Source organism: Porcisia hertigi, chromosome 36 (assembly GCF_017918235.1).
Source record: "Porcisia hertigi strain C119 chromosome 36, whole genome shotgun sequence".
In the NCBI taxonomy this organism is placed as follows: domain Eukaryota; phylum Euglenozoa; class Kinetoplastea; order Trypanosomatida; family Trypanosomatidae; genus Porcisia; species Porcisia hertigi.
This window is the reverse complement of record NC_090595.1, coordinates 283,488-301,412: the sequence shown is the minus strand read 5'-3', so window position 1 is coordinate 301,412 and position 17,925 is coordinate 283,488. Positions and strand designations below refer to the sequence as shown.

At 50.9% G+C, this 17,925-nt stretch overlaps 1 protein-coding gene across 1 annotated transcript; it reads right to left on the bottom strand.

The window, feature by feature from the left end:
- Positions 1–2,013: 2,013 nt before the first annotated feature.
- On the bottom strand, positions 2,014–5,901 carry JKF63_00069 (uncharacterized protein; the record flags this gene model as incomplete). The annotated part of the gene is made up of 1 exon (XM_067896122.1): positions 2,014–5,901. One exon carries the CDS (start codon positions 5,899–5,901, stop codon positions 2,014–2,016), a length of 3,888 nt encoding a protein of 1,295 aa, XP_067752279.1.
- Positions 5,902–17,925: the final 12,024 nt, after the last annotated feature.

Below are 17,925 nucleotides of genomic sequence, written 5' to 3'. Positions count from 1 at the left end.
CCGTTTTTATCCTCGCGGCAAGAGAAATCTCTCATACTGCTATGAATACATGCAAGGGAAAAGGTCTTCAGCGCCCCCCCCCCAAGACCATTGCTGGGGTTGGTGAGAAGAGGAGAGGAGGAGGAAAGGCAAATCTCGACGTTCCTGAATGCTTTACCGAGGGCTGTTTCCAAAAAAAAAGTGGGGGAGCAGCCCCAAGCGATAAATTCCACAGAACCATGCAAGAAAAATAAACAAAAGAGTACCGAAAACGCATTCGCACTGCTTCATTCGGCGCAGTCGGTAGAATATTGAGATACAACCTAAACAGAATATGCCTTCGTAGAAAGAAGAAAAGAAAAATTCTCCACAACACCACCAGACACTTCCCCTTCGAGGCGATTGTGTGTGTGTGTGTGTGCATACCAGCGCAAAAACAGATACCCAAAAAATTTTTAACAGGTAGGCTCGCACTAACGTCATCACGCACACATCAACCGAGAGGGAGACTAGAGAGCACCACGTGAAATAGGGAGAAAACTCGACAGGAAACTACAAAAAGAAGAGAGATCACGGTCGCACGACGACACCAAAGCAATAACAGTAGTTGCCTTGCCTTTCTGTCGCGTAATGCCGCCGTGAACAAGCCGGCCAAAAAAAAAAGCCTACGACTAACATTCACTCATATCTGATGCACACCACAGCTCTACTCTGGTTCTGCGGAAAAAAAAAAACAGTGGCTATCGAATCGGGCCGTGTGTCTTGCACGGCGCCTCGCTTCTCTTTACTCGCTCTCCTTTTCAAAAATGCTGTGCACCATCGAGGCTGGAGACCCTCGGCGGCGTTTTTCCCGCGCCCCAGGCTGGAATGCGCCGAGCCTCCCTCCCCAGAGATGAAAATGGTGGAGTTTGTCGCAGACCAACAGAGCGTGGGGTAGGTGCATGCTGCATCATCTCAAGGAAGAGGTGAAAAAGACCTTGGTCAGGTCCCCGAAGGGACCTGCGTCCCGCCCACCCCACCCCACCCGTGAATGAAAACTTTCACCAAGCCACCTCTCAACTGCACTACACTAACCGACGTGCAGACGCTTCCACATGAGAGTCCAGCGAACCCGAAGGTGTGACTCGGGGTTTTCTCGCCAGGCTTTTGGCATCCGGGCCTCACCAATCCATCATGTCGGATGTGAAAAATATCCTGCACATTTTGGATGGACACAAAAAAACAGACTACTCTGGGGCTCGTCTGTGTGGTGTGTGCTTTGTTGTTGTTGATGTTTTTTTACTTTTTGTGTGTTTTTTTTTGAGGGGGGGGAGTGTAGGGCTACGCGCTCTTCCCTGACCTCTCAATACTTAGCGTGGAAAGGGGTGGGGAGAATACGCCAAGACAGGGACGATTTGACAGTGTCCATGAGAAGCGATCACACTTTTGCGTCGTGTGAACTCGTTAATGGGGGGGGGGGGACGGTGTCGTCTCATTTGTGGAAGGGAGGACCCCTTCCTGGATGGCTTTTCTGTATGCGGGGCAACAGAGGAGACTTTGCTACGAGGCTTTTCCAGGAGTAGGTATGCACCCCCTTTGGGCGAGCCCGCTCGCACTTGACATCTATTCGCTGTGACAAGCGGGTGTGTTTTGTGGGTGGACGCGAGTCTTCGCAGGAGGAGATCATGACAAACAGCAAACAAACTCATTCTCATGACAACAATAACGGTCAAAAAGGGGGGAGAAGAGTGCTGGAGAATGCTTCGGCACCTCACAACAAGTGCTCTGGGAGAATATGACACCTGTTTCTTTGAGAAAAGAGGTCGGAGAACGGGAAACCACGTCATGGTCAAGACAGAAAGTGAAAAAAAAAACAGTATACATCAGCCGCCTAAAAAATGCGCGGAAACACAAAGACGAGGAAAGCAGCACGCGCTGCCCCCCCCCCACCCCACCCCACCCTTCTCAAAAAAAAAGCCTGAGTGGCGAAAGGCTCCGAAAAGAGACAACAGTCTGTGAGAATTGGGTGACAGGTAAGAAGTACAATGACCGACATCACTGCTTGCGGCGCGCAAAAGAACCTCGGCTCCCACTCGGGGGCTGCGGCTTTCGATGAGGACTACTGCCGCTCACCACAGGATCATCGGGGGTGACACCATGGGATATCTTTGGCACCCCAACAGTGGAGACCTCGGCTTGCCTCTCAAAAATGTGACCCCGCATCACATTCTCTGATGCCTCAACGTACTGCACCAAGTGGTCCAACACCTCAGCCTCACCGGTTGGTCGATGTTCAACCAAACTCCCCAGCATCATCTCGTACATTTCATCAATGGCGTGGGTACGCACGTATTGGCGTTTTGCCACTTCGTCGGTCACGAGTGGGGCACGGGCAAGTGGCCGTCGAAGAGTGGGGTGAAGCGATCTACACTGTGTTGGTGGTACTGGGCGTGGTGTAGTCAATCGCTGGCTGAGTGGCACGCTGGGCATACGCACAAAGTTTTCCTTGGAGAATTCGGTCGATGGTGCTGCTATTGGTGCGGGTACAGCTGCAAGAGTGGTACAAGACGCCAGCTTCGTCGCCACACTTTTGCGGGCCGCCGCAGCGGCGTCTACCTGTGCGCGCGCATCCCGAAAGGTGGATAGGGTGCCCCCGAAATCGAAAAGAACGTGCTCACTCACCAACCAGGGTGCATCCTGCAAGCGCGCGTTCGCGAGAGCCGCATCCCGCACTGCTGCCGCCACTGGGATACTCGGATGTTTCGCAAACGCGTCAAACAAGTGTCGTAAGAAGATCGGTTCGCGTGCTGAGGCAGGCAAGACGAAGTTGCGTACTACCGTTGCCAAGAACGTCGGCAGTGCTTCCCCGCCAGCCAGGCTTAGCACAGGCATCTGCCCTGCGCCCACCGCAGCCACATCCACTACATGCACATCACCGCGGAAAAATGGTGACATACCATGACCATCAGCAACGCCAGAGGGGCGGCAGGCCCCAGCCGTCTCATCTCTTGTCCCTGAAGGGGCCGACACCTGTTCAAAAAGAATCGCAGAGTGTCGCGCGACTGAGCGTGGCTGCAACGCATCTGCAATCGCTGGCGGTGGTACGACAACTGTGTCAACCGGCATCCAGGACATGTGCTCTAGGCAGTCACGCAGAGGTAAGACAGAAGACGAGTTCACGGCATCTGCACCAGTCCTCTCACTTGTCAGCACAACAGCAACACTCTCTGCTGTTGCCTCGGCAACCGCGTTCTCCATCGCTGTGACGACGTTCCACGGCCGCGCCGTTATGGCGAGACACCACTTGTCAGCGCAAAAGGAATGTCTTTCATCGCAGTACCCCGCCCACCAGCGAGCCGCACTGCCCATCCCGCCGCACGCCGTGCCAATGCGTGCACCGCTGGCCTTCGGGGGCAAGACATGCCGCGTGTCGCAGACGTACAGCGGATACGAGGTCATATGAGGCGTTGGAAGATCTTTCTCGAGTGGCATCACGAACCGCTGATAGCGACTGCGCATCAGAGTTGACCACTCCCGGCGCATGACGTCCGACAACGTTCCGGTCTCCGTTAACGCATGCGATAGTGTAAGCATGCAGTCCGCCACCTCGTCCTCCTTGTGAACTTTGGTTGTCAGTTTTAAACGCTGGAGTGCGACCGCCTGCTGGGACTCCTCCGTTCCACCGAAAATGTAGGCCATTGGCTGAATCGTTTTGCCCACCGCCTTCATCACGTGGTGGCTGCTGTACCACAGCACGACTGCCCGCTGCTGGCGGCAAAGGTGCAACAGAGCCAGTAAGAGCTTCTCCGGCCCCTCGGCTGTCGCCCAGCGCAGCGCGGGACAAGCCCAAACTGGATCGGCCTCCTGCAGTGAGCACAGCACGCCAACGTCGCGAGGGGGAGGTAGACTTTGCTGCTGCTTCTCCAACTTCTGCTCAGCCGCAGCGTCCACGTCGCACATGAGAAGGCGACTCAGGGCGGCCACAGCCGCCCATGCCGCCACAGAGCTTTGGGGTGCTTCACCGAAAACGGTCGAGCGCACACCCTTTTCGACCAGCTGTACGTAAAACTCCTCAGCTCTGGAAAAGAAGGGACACGCGAGAAGGGAAAGGCGGCGAACATCCCTGCAGCCCCGAGACAGGGAGAATACTGCGCCATTGGAGGCTGTAAAGACGTCGTTCAAAGCAGTGAAAATGTTGCGGCGGAGCTCTGTAATGGCGCTGTGCGCTGTCCGCGCGGCGGCGCTCGTGACGTCATCGGTCCAGACTTGGATCAAGGAATCGACTAGCTGCAGCTCCTTCTGCAGACTCGACAGTCGTCCGTCCTCGCCATAATTCTCTTGAGGTGATGAAGCGGCGTCTAGAGCGACATTGGGTGACTCATCGAGAGGCGCAGACTTGGCGGCAGCCGGCAGGGTTGAAGGAAGAGGAGGACAACCGAAGCGAGTCCCGCCGAAAGGGACGCTACCCACTGGAGAAGGCGGAGCCGCAGGGACTCCGCGGTCCTGGGTCACAGCACTCTTCTCGGGGGCGGGCACCCAACCGTCGTACGGCAGCGAAGCTCGCGTGATCGCGAGGTTCGCCAACGGCACCGCATCCGTTGGCGGCTGCGATGACGAGAGTCCCTGAGAAGCTCCTGGGGTGCTCGGCAAAATGATGGCGCCGCGATGCGGCTCGTTCGCCTCCTCCTCTTCGTCCGCTCCTTGAATAACACCACCGTCCTCATTGGATATCTCGAATGCCAGCGAACCCGTATCACTGTCCTCCATCTCTTCCTTGATGCAGATGTGCCCCTCCTCGTTATCACTCTCCTCCTCTTCCCCCACTTCATCGCGGGTCTCAAAGCCGGTTGTCATGAGGGACTCACTCGAGGTTGACGCGTCGGAGAAATCACCTACCTGCACCTCTACCTGGTACACGTCCGGTGAGCCGTCCGTCGAGTTCACTTCCAGCATCATTACATGGCGAGAGGGCATCTCACCGCATATCTGCTCTGCCATGGCTCGTAGGGCAAGCACACGCAGCTGCTCCTTCACCTGCTGCAAGGGGCGGTCACCGCTGCGATTCAGAGCGCATAAAAATTTGTGCGGGTTTTTGAGAATCCAGTTGAAGAAGAGTGGCGACACACTCGAGACCTGCTCCATGACTGCCTCCAGAACAGCCAAATCGCCCATTACGATGTTTGACATGTAAAAGATGGTGGGGTGATTGTAGACTTTCTGCGGTGCACCCTGCAGCAGCGCGAGAAAGTCGTCGTCTTCGTTCAAGTCGATCTCGGCACAGATTTCAGCAAGCTCCTGGAGACCACTAGGACTGTGCGGGTATGGCAGAGGGCCCTTGATCGTGCTCAGGCTCGCCATCGTGGAGTTGAAGGTTGGATGCGTTGAGGACGCTCCCTGCATCCCCGCATGATGAGTAGACAACGTGGCGGCAGTCGCACGAGGGCTACCGAGTGGTGTCTGTGATTCAACGCGGTGAGAAGTGGGAATCAAAATCGACTTCAGGGCAGCCGTGGTGGGGGGAGGGGGGTGGAGAGCCTGCCCCTGCGAAGGTGCGGATGAGGCCGAGGCTGTGTCTCGGATGCGCTGTGGAATTCCATAGACTATGACAGAGCGGGCCTCAGCTTTTCGCTCAGAGGCAGAAGTAGACGCTGATGCGTGCAAGGCGGAATGCGCAACCCTGCTCGTCGCCCTCGGGGGTACGTACGCGGAGGCATCAAGGGGGATCTGGAAGAAGTCAGCGCCGTGCTGTTTTTGGTACTGGAGGAGGTGCACAATTCGACCGTGGATGTAAATTTTGACGCTCTCCGGTGCAAACGAGAAGGGTGGTGCAGTGGCAACCCTCAGCACCGTCTCTAGCGTGACGGGTGGAGTCAACAGTGTGCTTTTCCCCGATATGGAACGCAGCGTAATGAGGTCGGCAGAGGAGGACGGGAGAGCGGGCATGTCTAATCTCTCTCTGGAGGAAAGGAGGTGGAGAGCAAGGGATGGGGGAGGGGGGGGGCACACTAGCGCACAGAGGGCAAAAGTGATTGGGCAAAGCAAGGGGACGGAACGGGTCAGACTCCAGCGAGGAGGGGGAGGGGAGAGAAAACGGGGGCAACGGATTGGAAAAAGAGAAGCGGGGCGAGGGCGGACGATAGCGGACAAACCACAGACAGAGAGACGCACGCCAATTCAAGGCAAAAAGGGGAAGGGGAAAGAGGGGGGGGGGTGAAGAAGCACCACGTCTCGGGAACGAAAAGGGGACTACGAGGAGGTGGGAAGGAGGGCGCAGGACAGGGGACAAAATGGAAGTCAAAGCAATGCGATTAAAACGAATGGAGGGGGGGAAGCGTCACAGCAGTGAAAAGAGGGGTAGAACAAGATAGCGCACCTTACATATATACACAGATAAAGCGTAGTTGTGTTCCTACAGTATCTGTAGCTGTGCGTGTGGTTGTGTGTATATATGGTCTGTACCCTTCAAAAAACGAGAATGCGCTTCAATTAAACAGAAAAACGAAAAATCGTTACGTTTTCCTTCGCTGCTGAGAGAGAGAATGAGCAACTGTGTGTGTGTGTGTGTGTGTGTGTGTGTGTGTGTGAGAGAGAGGGAGAGAATGGAATACCGCGGATGACGGGGTCACCCCACCGTGCTTACCAAGCAGTGTGTTGTTGTTACTGTTTTTTTGCTCGTGGCAGTGCGCTCACGTGTATCTTTTTTTTCTTCGAAACAAAAGAAGAAAGGAAGGCCAACTCGAAAGAGACTGGATAAGTGAAGATGCCGACAGAGTGGAACGTCGGTCCTATGCGCACAGCAACCGCATACAAGCGTCGATCTGAACGCAGCAATCCTGCAAGAGGTCTACAGTGGTAGAGAATACAGATGCAAGAGACGCTTCAAATAGTCGTAAAAGGGGACTTCTGTGGTGAAAGAAAAAGAGAGAAATGAAACGCGTCGAGAATGTGTGCGCCAAAGGGTTAGACAATTGTCGGGGCGTACGAGAGAGAGAGAGAGAAGGAACCCCCGCAAAAACAAAAAAGAAATCACAGAGTTAGAGTACCACAACATGTGCATGTGGAGGAGAGACGGAGAAAAAGTCATTCGTCGCCATGGGTAGATGTACAAGCGACGCATAGAAGCGGGCAAAGCGCAGGGAGGAGAAAAGAGCAGAAGAGGGAAGGGGAGAGAGGAGGAGGGAGTATTGATCTGAGGAGGAGACTTGGGGAGGGATGGTTCCCCTTCACGGCAGCAGGGGGCATCTTGCGAAGAACCAGAGCAGTGCTGTCATTGGATAAATGAGGGAAACACATTTTTCCCTGAAAAATTGAGGGGGAGACGAGGAGCCAAGTTGAGATTTGTCCACCTGGTATCGTGTGTGTCACCACATGCCTCCCCCCTCTTCTTTCACTCCACTTGAAGTGAGGTGCAAGAAGGGTGCGAAAGGAAAAGGAAGGGTCGCAGGAGGGTGACAAGAGAGGGGCCCCCCTGTGCACCACCTGACCGCCGAACGACAGCACTCTACAGATGCAACACTGTGCAACAGCACTCTGTCCATTTGTTATCCGCCGCTGTGGATATTTTTTCATACCACCTGCCCAGTATGTGGGATGCTCGCGTGCATTACAACCGCTATTCCTCTCTGCCCCTCCTCCCGCGTGCGTGTGTGTGCGTGCATATACGTATGTCGTATGTGAATACTCGGGGATTTCCATGTTTGATTTAGGGCTTATGATTTGGGCTTCTTTTAAGGCAAACATTTCCCCTTCAAAGACGATCACCAAAAACAAAATAGAGGAAAAGAGGGGGGGTAGACAAACCACACGCCACACACCGGCGCCTGCGCAGCGAGAGAAGCGGAGGGGAAAGGGGGGGGGGGGTACAAACAAGTAGAAAAAGGGGGGTCACACAAATACAGAGAAAAACAGAGGCCGCTGCCGCTCCACACAATGAGCAAGGCGCCTCGCGTAGATGAAGGATGACAAGTGACGCGAAATAACTCAACGGTATCTTTGTTGTTGCTCTGCTCAATTTGTTTCACGAGGAAAAAAATTTTTTCTTTGTGTGTGCTTCATACCTGTGTCTTCCCCCTTTTTCCCACACCGTCTCTTCACTTTGTTTTGTGTGTTAGGTTGACACTATTGTTGTTGTTGGCTCTCATGGAGTGTGTCTTTCCATACCTTTATGTTTTGGGTGTACGTGAGCAGAAAGATCCTCCCCCATTCATCTTCTTGTATGTAATAGTAGTGTCTTCACGGAGTCCGCTCGCGTGCCATAGTATTTCCTTCTCTCTCCCCCCCCCCCCTCACCGTGTGCTTCTCGCGTTTGTCGCTAGCCACAGTTTCTCTGACTGGTAGGGGGTAAAAAAAAAGGGGGTGAAATATATGGTGAGCGCCTCGAAAAGATCGACACCGAAACGGGAAGACGGATGAGAAGTGCAAGCACAGTAGCAAAAAATAAAATCCTTTTTTCCCCCCAAAAAGGAAGAGACGGCCACTGACAGACAAGAGGCAAAGAGACAACAAGAAAAATCACCATTCACACACATACACATACACAGAGAGAGAGAGAGAGATACACATACACATACACATCCCGCATGCACACACACACACACACACACACACACACGAGGAGAGAAAAATAGATGATACAAATAGCGAAGACTGAAGACACGACTAGAAGCATGACAACACAAAGTAATTTCAGCATTTAAAAAAATGTGTGAGGAAGGTGTGCACTTGGACAACTGTTTATGCAATGGTGAGACGGGGGGAGTCACGTGCACCACCACCACCACCACTACCACCGAAAAAAAAATACGCGACAATGACAACACACTCACACAACACGCAAGAGTAGAAACAGACTCAAATAAAAAAACGATAAGAAAAATAAATGAAGAAATCCAATATCAAAATATACATAATACTAGAAAAAAAAACGGCAAACCTGAAAGACTAAAGAAAAGGGGGGAAGATACACCAGAGAAAAGCAAGAGGTACAGGCAAAAAAAAAAGTGAAAAGCGAATTATAAACAAGACAGAAAAATAAACGCAGGCTAACAGACACACACACACACATACAGGCTTTTTCATTGTGGCTCCTGCCAGATGCGAATAACCATCAACTTAATATGAACCTCTCTTATTTTAGTATAGCACTTTGGCCTGGCTCAGAACTTTTGTGCGGGAGTAGAAGTCTGTGAAAAGCGTGCAGGAGTGCGCTTCGCTCCACATCATTCATACGTTATTATTACCAACACCCGCACATCTCTTCCCCTCCCTCTCCCCCTGCGCACTTTAGACTGCCTCCCCGCCCCCCTCTTCGTTGGCATCTATAAATTAGATGCCATTTCTACTCTCGCTCCACTCGTAAGGCAGTTCATGTTTCGGTTTTTTCCCCAGTGTGGAGGGGGGAAGGGGGTAGGAAGGAGGGGGGGATAGGAGGGAGGGGGAAAAGGGGGTATGAGAAGTGAGAGGAGTGTTGTATCTGATTCCACCTCTTGGTGTTGACGTATGTTGGTCCCTCCCGTTTGTGAACTGGAAAAGGACGAAAAGAGGGGAAAATTACAACAGCGCAACGAACTCGAGCAAACATCATTATTGAGGGTGTGTGGGGGAGAAGGTGTTGGTCACTGGGGTATTACCTTAAATATCACAGCGCCTCTTCTCCCCCACCCCCCCCCTTGCTATCCACCTCACATGCACTGCTCTTGTTGCCCTCTCTCCCCGTCCACCGGTGGCTCTGCGCTCGCGTAAACCCCACATACGCGTTTTTTTTCTCCAGGTCCTCCTGTGTCTGCATTCACAGAAGAAAAAAAAACGATCCACATACAAAGTGCGAGGGGAAAGGGGAAATCAGGAGAACGCCAAACAAACAAAAAAATCCTGTAACCACATGGGAAATAGAGTAAGGGAGAGGGGAGGGTGGGGGAGGAGGAGGAGGAGGAGCGCACGCGTGCCATGTATGAAAACATGGAGGAGGCTAGTGAAGGAAGAGAGGGAAAGCGAGCAGAGAAATCAGAATGCCATCAAAATATCAGTTTTCCCCATACCTACCTACCCATCCCTCCCCACCACAAAAAAAGGGGGAAGAGGGACGACGGGCGGGGACGGAGGTGTTCTATATCTAAAATACTCCATGAAACGCATAACTTTCAGTGTCACTACCCCTAACTTGCTCTCTCGCTGTGTGGCTTTCCTATGAAACCATTTCTAATCCCATCACGACACCAAACGGGGGGGAGAAGGTAAGGTAAAACACGAGAGAGAAAAATACTGCGCAACATGTCTGCTGATTTCTGTGTGTGGTCGGATGGGCGAGTTTGGGGGAGGGGGGGGAGAGAGACGTCAGCAGAAAAGATGGAAAGGACTAGTAGTGTGGGCTGTGCACCCTCTCCCCTCCAGACTCCAAGCCTCTCCAAACTCCACTGTGTTCCGTCTCTCTCACAGCCCACCCTTTCTCCCTCAAATCCATATTGTGGTCCTGTTCTCGTTATGACATCAGTTGGGCTCGAGTGTTTTCTCTTTCCTGACCGACTCCCACACCGCCGCATGCGTTTGGGAAAGTGTGTCGCACATTTCGCTTAAAAAAGGCCGTCATCTCCTCGGATATCCCCCCGCCCCCATCCCGCCCCGCTCTGTCTGAACCCAATTCTTTCTTTTTACCAATCTGGCTCCATGGCGCAATAACATTGCCGACGTGAACCGAGTTAGCGCCGAAGAAGACGGATGCACGATCAAAAACGTAAGACATGGCTCCCCCCCTCTCTCTCACTTATTCGAGGTGAGACATCCTTAGGCAGATACGCACGTCCATCGTCACCTACCTTCACATCAGCCGCGCAGAGAGGGAGGTAAGGAGCGACTACACGAAGCTTGGAGAGTCGAGGAAGCGCAGACGGGAAATGAAAGGGCTGTAACGACGGGAGAGATGAGCCGGGGTGAATGCGGGGATGCATAAACATAAACACATCCCATCGAGATTCAGAAAAAGCAACTCCAACGTCCGCAAAGCAAAGATACACGAACACATCTAAAAACTAGAACGCACAAGAGACGCACACAGCCAACTCGGGCGTGCAAAAAAAAAAAGGCGGCGGGGGAAGTCACTAGGTAGATGGAACCAAGGACAATGTTCCCGACACACACACACACGCACACGCACACCCGCACCGAGAGAAAGAAAAGAGAAGGACACGGAGGAGAGATTATAGAGGGCTAACACCAAGCAAAGGAATGAAACCTTGGAAGTGAAAATCTTGTGATCGCGCAAAGACAGAATATAAAAAGGAGAGACGACTGTCAGCGAGAAAAGGGGGCTGAAAAAAAAAAAGAGGGCTCGAATAAGAGGGAGGCACATATACGACGATGAAAGAGATGCGTGACTGGGATGTTACCATAAAAGATTTGTCCGTGCTGTAATATATATATATATATATACTTTTTAACGCATATCCAGTTTCTGGTTAAAGAGAGAACGAAAACGAAGGGTGAGAAACCGTTAAAATAGAAAAGTCACACACACACACACACACACACACACATACACACACACACACACGCACTTTCGCACGGGTGCACGCACGCACACCCTACCTCGTCTGTCCACATAGACGCACCGCCTCTCCTTTCCCCTCCTTTTCTACCCCCTCCCCCTTTTTTCCGCATCATCGGCTCCATGTTATTAAGCGCCATTACTCCCTCCTGCAGTTTCGTGGACGCCAAAAACAAGACAAGGAGGAGCAAACTAAGATGAAGAAACGAAACAAAAACAAACTGTAAAAAAAAAAAAGAGCAACGTCTAACCGAGAAAAAAAATATCAAACGTTGTAAAACAAACACACAAGAGAACTAAAAAATGAAACCAGACAAAAGCAGACTTTACATTGAAAATGCGAATGCACAGGGACATATACACCACTGCAAAATAATAAAAAAAGCAGGGGAAAAACAGCAAAGTCACTCACCTACATTAAGAGAGGGGTGAGAGGGGGGAAGGGAAGGGGAAGGGAAGGGAAGGGAAGGGAAGCCGCTCACCAAATAGGGAAAAACAATTCACTGCCCCAACAAAGATAATGACAGTGACAAGACCAAGCCGCCCACTGTTTGCTTTCATTTTTCTCTCGTTTCTTTTTTAAACTCCCGAGAGTGCAAATTGGAGTGAAGCAGCTGCTGCAGCGGGGGAGGGGAGCGTAAAATCACAAAAAAAATGAGAAGGGGAGGGAGGGAAAGAGGGCCGGAGGTACCAGGAATTAGAGGCGGTGAAATATCACACGAGACAAAAACAAAAGAGAGAGCGATAAAAGACCCCACAAGACAAAGAAAAAATCATAAAGAGCGAAAACACACAACGGGAGGGGGCGAGGGGATTTGCCGGATCCATGCAGAGGGGGGGGACATGGAGATAACTGAGCGTAGATGCCCAGATCCTAGAGCCCATACAACTGTGAAGGGGGGGGAGAAAAAAGCGGGTGTTCCGTTGGACAGGGTTCTGCAGATCTCAGAGACAGGCAAAGACAAAAAAAAACGAAATAGAAAAAAAAGTGGCAAAAGAAGAGAGCGGGAGAGAGGAGCAAAGAGAGCTCTCTTGAACGCTGTTTAGACACAACCCGTTGAATCAAAGAAAGAAAATGTAAGCAAAAAAAACATGAAAACGGCATAGAAGGGGGAGCCGGCAGCGGGTTGATGGCGAAAGAGAAAAAAAAATGAGAGGGTGCAGAGAAGAAACAAAGCATACGTTCATAGAGGGATACGCACAACCACACACAGGTGTCCAGACACACACAAACTAGAAAGGAGACAAGCTGACAGTAGAAGCTAAAAAACATGTGTGGAGATATAAAGCGAAAACAGAGCACGGTAAAGAAACGGGGGCCTCCAAGAAAGGGGAGAGAGGACGGAGCCTGTGCGTGTGAATGTGTATCATGTTGCATTGAGAGATTCGCCAAATTTATTTCCCGTTATTTCTTCACAATCCAAGCGTCCCGCACCACACACACAGACACACATACATACACACTGCAGGGGAAGAAAATACACCGGCGGATCATCAGCAACGAAGACAACAACAAAAAAGAGGAATTCTCCCTAGCAAGGTAAGCATCCACAAGGGGAAGGGGGTGGAGTCGGGCAAAAGACGCACGAGGAGTATCCTGCTCCAAGAAGATTGAATAGCTTGCGAGCCCTCTACTCTCCTTTTTATGGGATTTCTATTGCAAATCGAGTCGCTCTATTTTCATTTGATTCTCAAGGTTTCTTACTTCGCTCCGACTCGATCTCCTTTTCATCTCTCGCTCAAACGTCATCTGGCACTCCCGATTTCTTGCCCTCCCCTTTTTCCCCTCCCTTTTTTCCTCCTAGTGTAGTGGTGCTGCTCCGCCAAGTGTGTAAAATCTCTGGGGTTATAGAAACAAAAAAAGGGGAACGCTACACAGAAGACGAGGAGAAACACACCATAAAAAGAATAGGGATAAAACAAAAACAGCACAAATCATCCAACCGCGTGTGTGATTGTTTTTCCCTCTCTAGTGTACGCGGTTTTCACTTTTTTCCCCCAGTCTGGTGTCCGATCTTTGCCACTGGAGTGCTGATTTTCACGTTTTTTGTTCTTTGGTTGTATCAACTCACCGATAGCCCGACATTCTGCTTTTGTTGGCTTGTTTTTGATGCAGTGTTCTGGGTCCGCTCCTCTGTTCTACCTTTTTTTTCTCATTTTTGCGTTGCGTTCTGTGATATACCGAGAACAAAGGGAGGAGAGGTATAGACAAGGAGACGGAACTGTGATTCACACGCAGAGCAATACACCACGAGGAAAGGGAAGAGAGCCGTAGCCAAACATAAAGCTCCTATTCACACACAGACACACACCTGTGTGCGCTTGAGGGGTGAGGAAGCCCTGTCGTGAGTGTAAGAGGGATTGAATAATGGCGGCACGAAGGGAACACTGTGAGGAGGAGGAAGAGGGCGGAGCGGGGTGGGGGAGAGTAGACGCAAACACAGAGACCCACACACAGAGACATACACGCACAAAAAGAAACTGTTGGTGAGAATGCACTGCAAAAGAAAAACCAGCAAAGATAGAGCAAAGCCTGAGAATAGAAATGAAGGGTGAGAAAAGTAATTGGCTAAGGCACACACGAGCCGTGCGCTCTTCGCACTTCCTTATCCCTTCTCACCTCCAGTGGCTCGTTTGGCTCTCAACGTCTCCAACACACACACACACACACACACACCAGCTGTTTAGTTGATGTATTTGCTTCGTTTTTCGGACCGCCGAAAATTCTAAACATGCAAACAAAAGACAGGGAAACACAGGTGCGTTGTGAATGGATGATTGCCGCCTGTACAGAGCGAACAAATAAAAAGGAGGGGGGAAGATTGGCGAGAGCACCAAAAAAAAAGGGGGCACGGAGAGCGAAGATGATGATGAGGGAAGGGAGAGAAGTCAGAATGTAGACGTTCTGTTTGTGTTCTCAAGTGCGGGTGGTGTGAGGAACACCATCGAAAAGAAGGAAAGGTGTGGTGTGAAAAAAAAGGGAAAAAGAGGGAGACATGGAAAGAGAGTGGGGGAAGGAGGAGGAGAACATACGCACAGAAAGGCATGGCAGCACGAAACACAAGAGAACCAGAGCGGAGAAAGAGAGGGCGGTGAAAAAGCAAGTACTCATGAAAATACACACATACAAAGAGAGGGACACAGAGAAAGAGAGACAGAGAGGGGGGGGGGGGACGGGGAGAGAAGAAGTCGAATAGTATAGAAAATAAAATTAAAAAGAACAGAGGGGAATGGACACAACACACAGTCAGACACGCACATACACTCTAGAACAAATAGAATTGAAATATCGGCCAACTCAAAAGTAAAAAAGAAAAAGAGGTTGCACAGAGATATAGAGGAGGGGGAGGAAGGGATGGGGGGAGCCGCAAGGAGCAGAAAACCAGCCAAGCTCCGTGTATGTTCTATTTGAAGCGCACACAGTGCTTTCCTCCCGTTTGATGGACGTGACTCGATAAATGTCTTGTTTGTGAACTTGTTTCCTTGGTCTTGTACACGAATGGGGTCTCGCTGTAGAAAAAATGGCACTGATCCCTCCCTCCTTCCATCTCCCCACCCCCCTCCCCCGCCCTCCTTCTTCTCGCTTTTTTGCCCTTCACACTCTCGAATTCACATTTTACCGGTGCTCAAAAATGTATGCACCGGTAGATGCCGGCGCAGACGCAACGCACGCATGCCTAACACACCACACACACACACAAGAGAATGTGAACTGGGATCGTTCATCTTGACAGACTGCCACAGAAACGGCAAAGACAAGATACATGTGCGCAAGACAATACGGGAAATACCTCTAGGAAGGGTCGAAAAGCGGGAGTCCGAGGGTGAGGTGTGATGAGTGGAAATGGGTATGGGGTGACGACGAAGCAGCCACAAGGTGGGTGGGGGAGAGAAACGGGGGGGCACAGGTATTGTGAGTAGGGGACAAGTGAAGAATGGAGCAAAGAAAACAAAAGACATTGAAACAGTTGAGGCATAAAGCCACGGAAGAGTCAGTGATCGATCAAGGCCGAGAAACGGGATATGAAGAAGAAAAACAAAAAAAAAAGAAAGAGAATAGAAATCTACCTAAGGAGGAAGGGATCCGTACGGAGGGAAGAGAAGCTGGTGGTGGGAGAATGGGGAGGCAGAGAAACGAAAGAGAGCAGACACGCGCACACAAGCCAAGAAGAACACTACCGAAATACGAAGAAGGAAAAAAAGAAGAGCGTGAAATACAATCAGCTCCGTATATTAAAAAAAAACGGGGATTCTGGAGGGGAGGCAGTGCGAAGGAAAAACAAACAAAACGCTCAGCACGAAGACGACAATTATGAAACGAAGAAAAAAGGGGCACCGGTTGCAGACAAAAAAAAAAGAGAAACAGAGATAGAGTAAGCAAATCGTGCAGCAACTCAGCGACACGGTGGTTGTAGACGGCGCAACAAAGGAAATGAGAGGGATGGAGTGAGGCGAGAAATCGAGGTGCATTCACATCGACTCATTTGATCGACAGAAGAAAAGCAACAAAAATCAGACAAGGTGAAAAACTCGCTTGACCAGCACGAAGCGCAGCAAATACGTACCGGTAAGAAAACCACCAGTCCATCTACTCGTATCCCTTCGGCTCTATCGTGCTGGTGTCATCCATCACTCGGCAGCAAAACAACACGAAGAAGAGAAACATGAGCTGCATTGTCATCCGTCACGCAACGCGCTCACCCCACAAGCGCATACGCACATACGCATGCACGTATGTTTTTTTTTTCAAACAAGGAACCAGCCATGTGTCTGCGTACAAACGCATGTGTAGTGCGGGTGGGTGGGGTGAGTGTCGATTTGCCTACAACAAAGTATTAAAGGGGGTGGGCTCGCCCCCTGAGAGAACGGCGAAGCGACGAGATGCACTAGTGAAATACAGAACGGAGAACAGCAAAAAAAAAGCATGTTAAAGAACGAAAACATATGGTGCAAAGAAGAGAACAAATCTTTGAAAAGCATACGGCAGTCCTCCTCCTGTGTGTTCCCCTTTTCCTTTTCTGCTGGAAAGAACGAGGTGGCGGCAGCGGCTCTCGAGCAGCATAGGTCGAACTTTTTGTTTGCGTTTTGTTTTCCTTACCGAGCCAACAGGGGTGGTAGAAATTGTAGAAGAGAACAGGGGAGAGGAGGAAGGGGAAGCTATGTGCGAAGAGCGACGACAAAAAAAAATTTTTTTTAAAACTATTGAGAAAATAAAAGAAGATAAAAGATGGAGAGGAGAGAGGTATAATTATATACTGTAATTTGTTGCGCTACTTGGGGATCAGCCATGCCCTCCGAATACTGCGACGCCAAGGACACTTCTATCCGGGCTCCCTCCGCACTTCTTCCTCTAGCATCCCCCTCTTCCATTAACCCACGATGTTTCCCCACTGAGGAAATATATATATATATATGTTTATATATGGATACGGCCGACGCACCCGCGATGGAGGGAGGGAGGGGGGGGGGGAGGGGAAGCGGGGAAAAACACATCCAAACGGGTACTCCATACAGGTAGGAGTGTACGCTGGGTCAGAACACGTTGAGAGATCTGTGCAGAAAACGTGCGTGCTAAAGTGGGCACTTTGTGTGTAGGTGTCGCTGGCACATGAAGACACAAAACAATGCTGGGAAAGTCAACCCCTCCCAAGGAAAAAGAGACACACATCGAAAAACTTGTGCGCGCGCACAAACTCAAAAAAGACAGAGTACAAGCCAAAAAGGAGTACTATGAGGTTTTTCCATGTACAGGGAACACACGTCCTTGCCTCGGCATACTCCCCGCCTTTTTTTTTGTTTAACTCCTTCACTGCTTGAATCGCAAGTTTGCATCCACAGAAGTGGAGAAGGTGCTCATTGCAGCACACCTCTATAGAGGATCAAGATGTCGGCCGTACGAGAAAGGCATACAAAGAGAGGGGATGGGGGACATGAACAAAGGTAGCCTCGCAAAGCTGGACGTGGCTGCCCCCCACCCCCCGATAGCACTGACTCACTCGATCCCCATCTCTGCCGCACTCCCCCTCCTCCTTTTGATGTTTTCCACATCCACCCTTTTGTGGGTGTGTGCTTGCCTGGCAATGTGTGATGACACATGCAGCCCCAGGAAAAAAAAAATAATAGCTGCGAAGCAAAAAGTATGCGGATAGGCAGGAAGCCAGCCGCAGGAGAGGGAAAAGAAAAGAAGGAGCTTGAGGAACCCAAAATAAATCGAGAGAGAGGGAGAGGCCTACACAGCAGGGATAGGAGGTACAAAAGGAAATCCCGCGAAGAAGACGCGGACGCGCACACAATGAGAGAAACACAAGCCTACAAACCCACGTTATTTTTGAGGGGGTAGAAGAGCGGCGGCACGACACATCGACGACGACCGCCCCACCCCTCATGCTTCTGTTTCCTCCCCTCCTGTGCCTCTCAGGCAAGTGAAT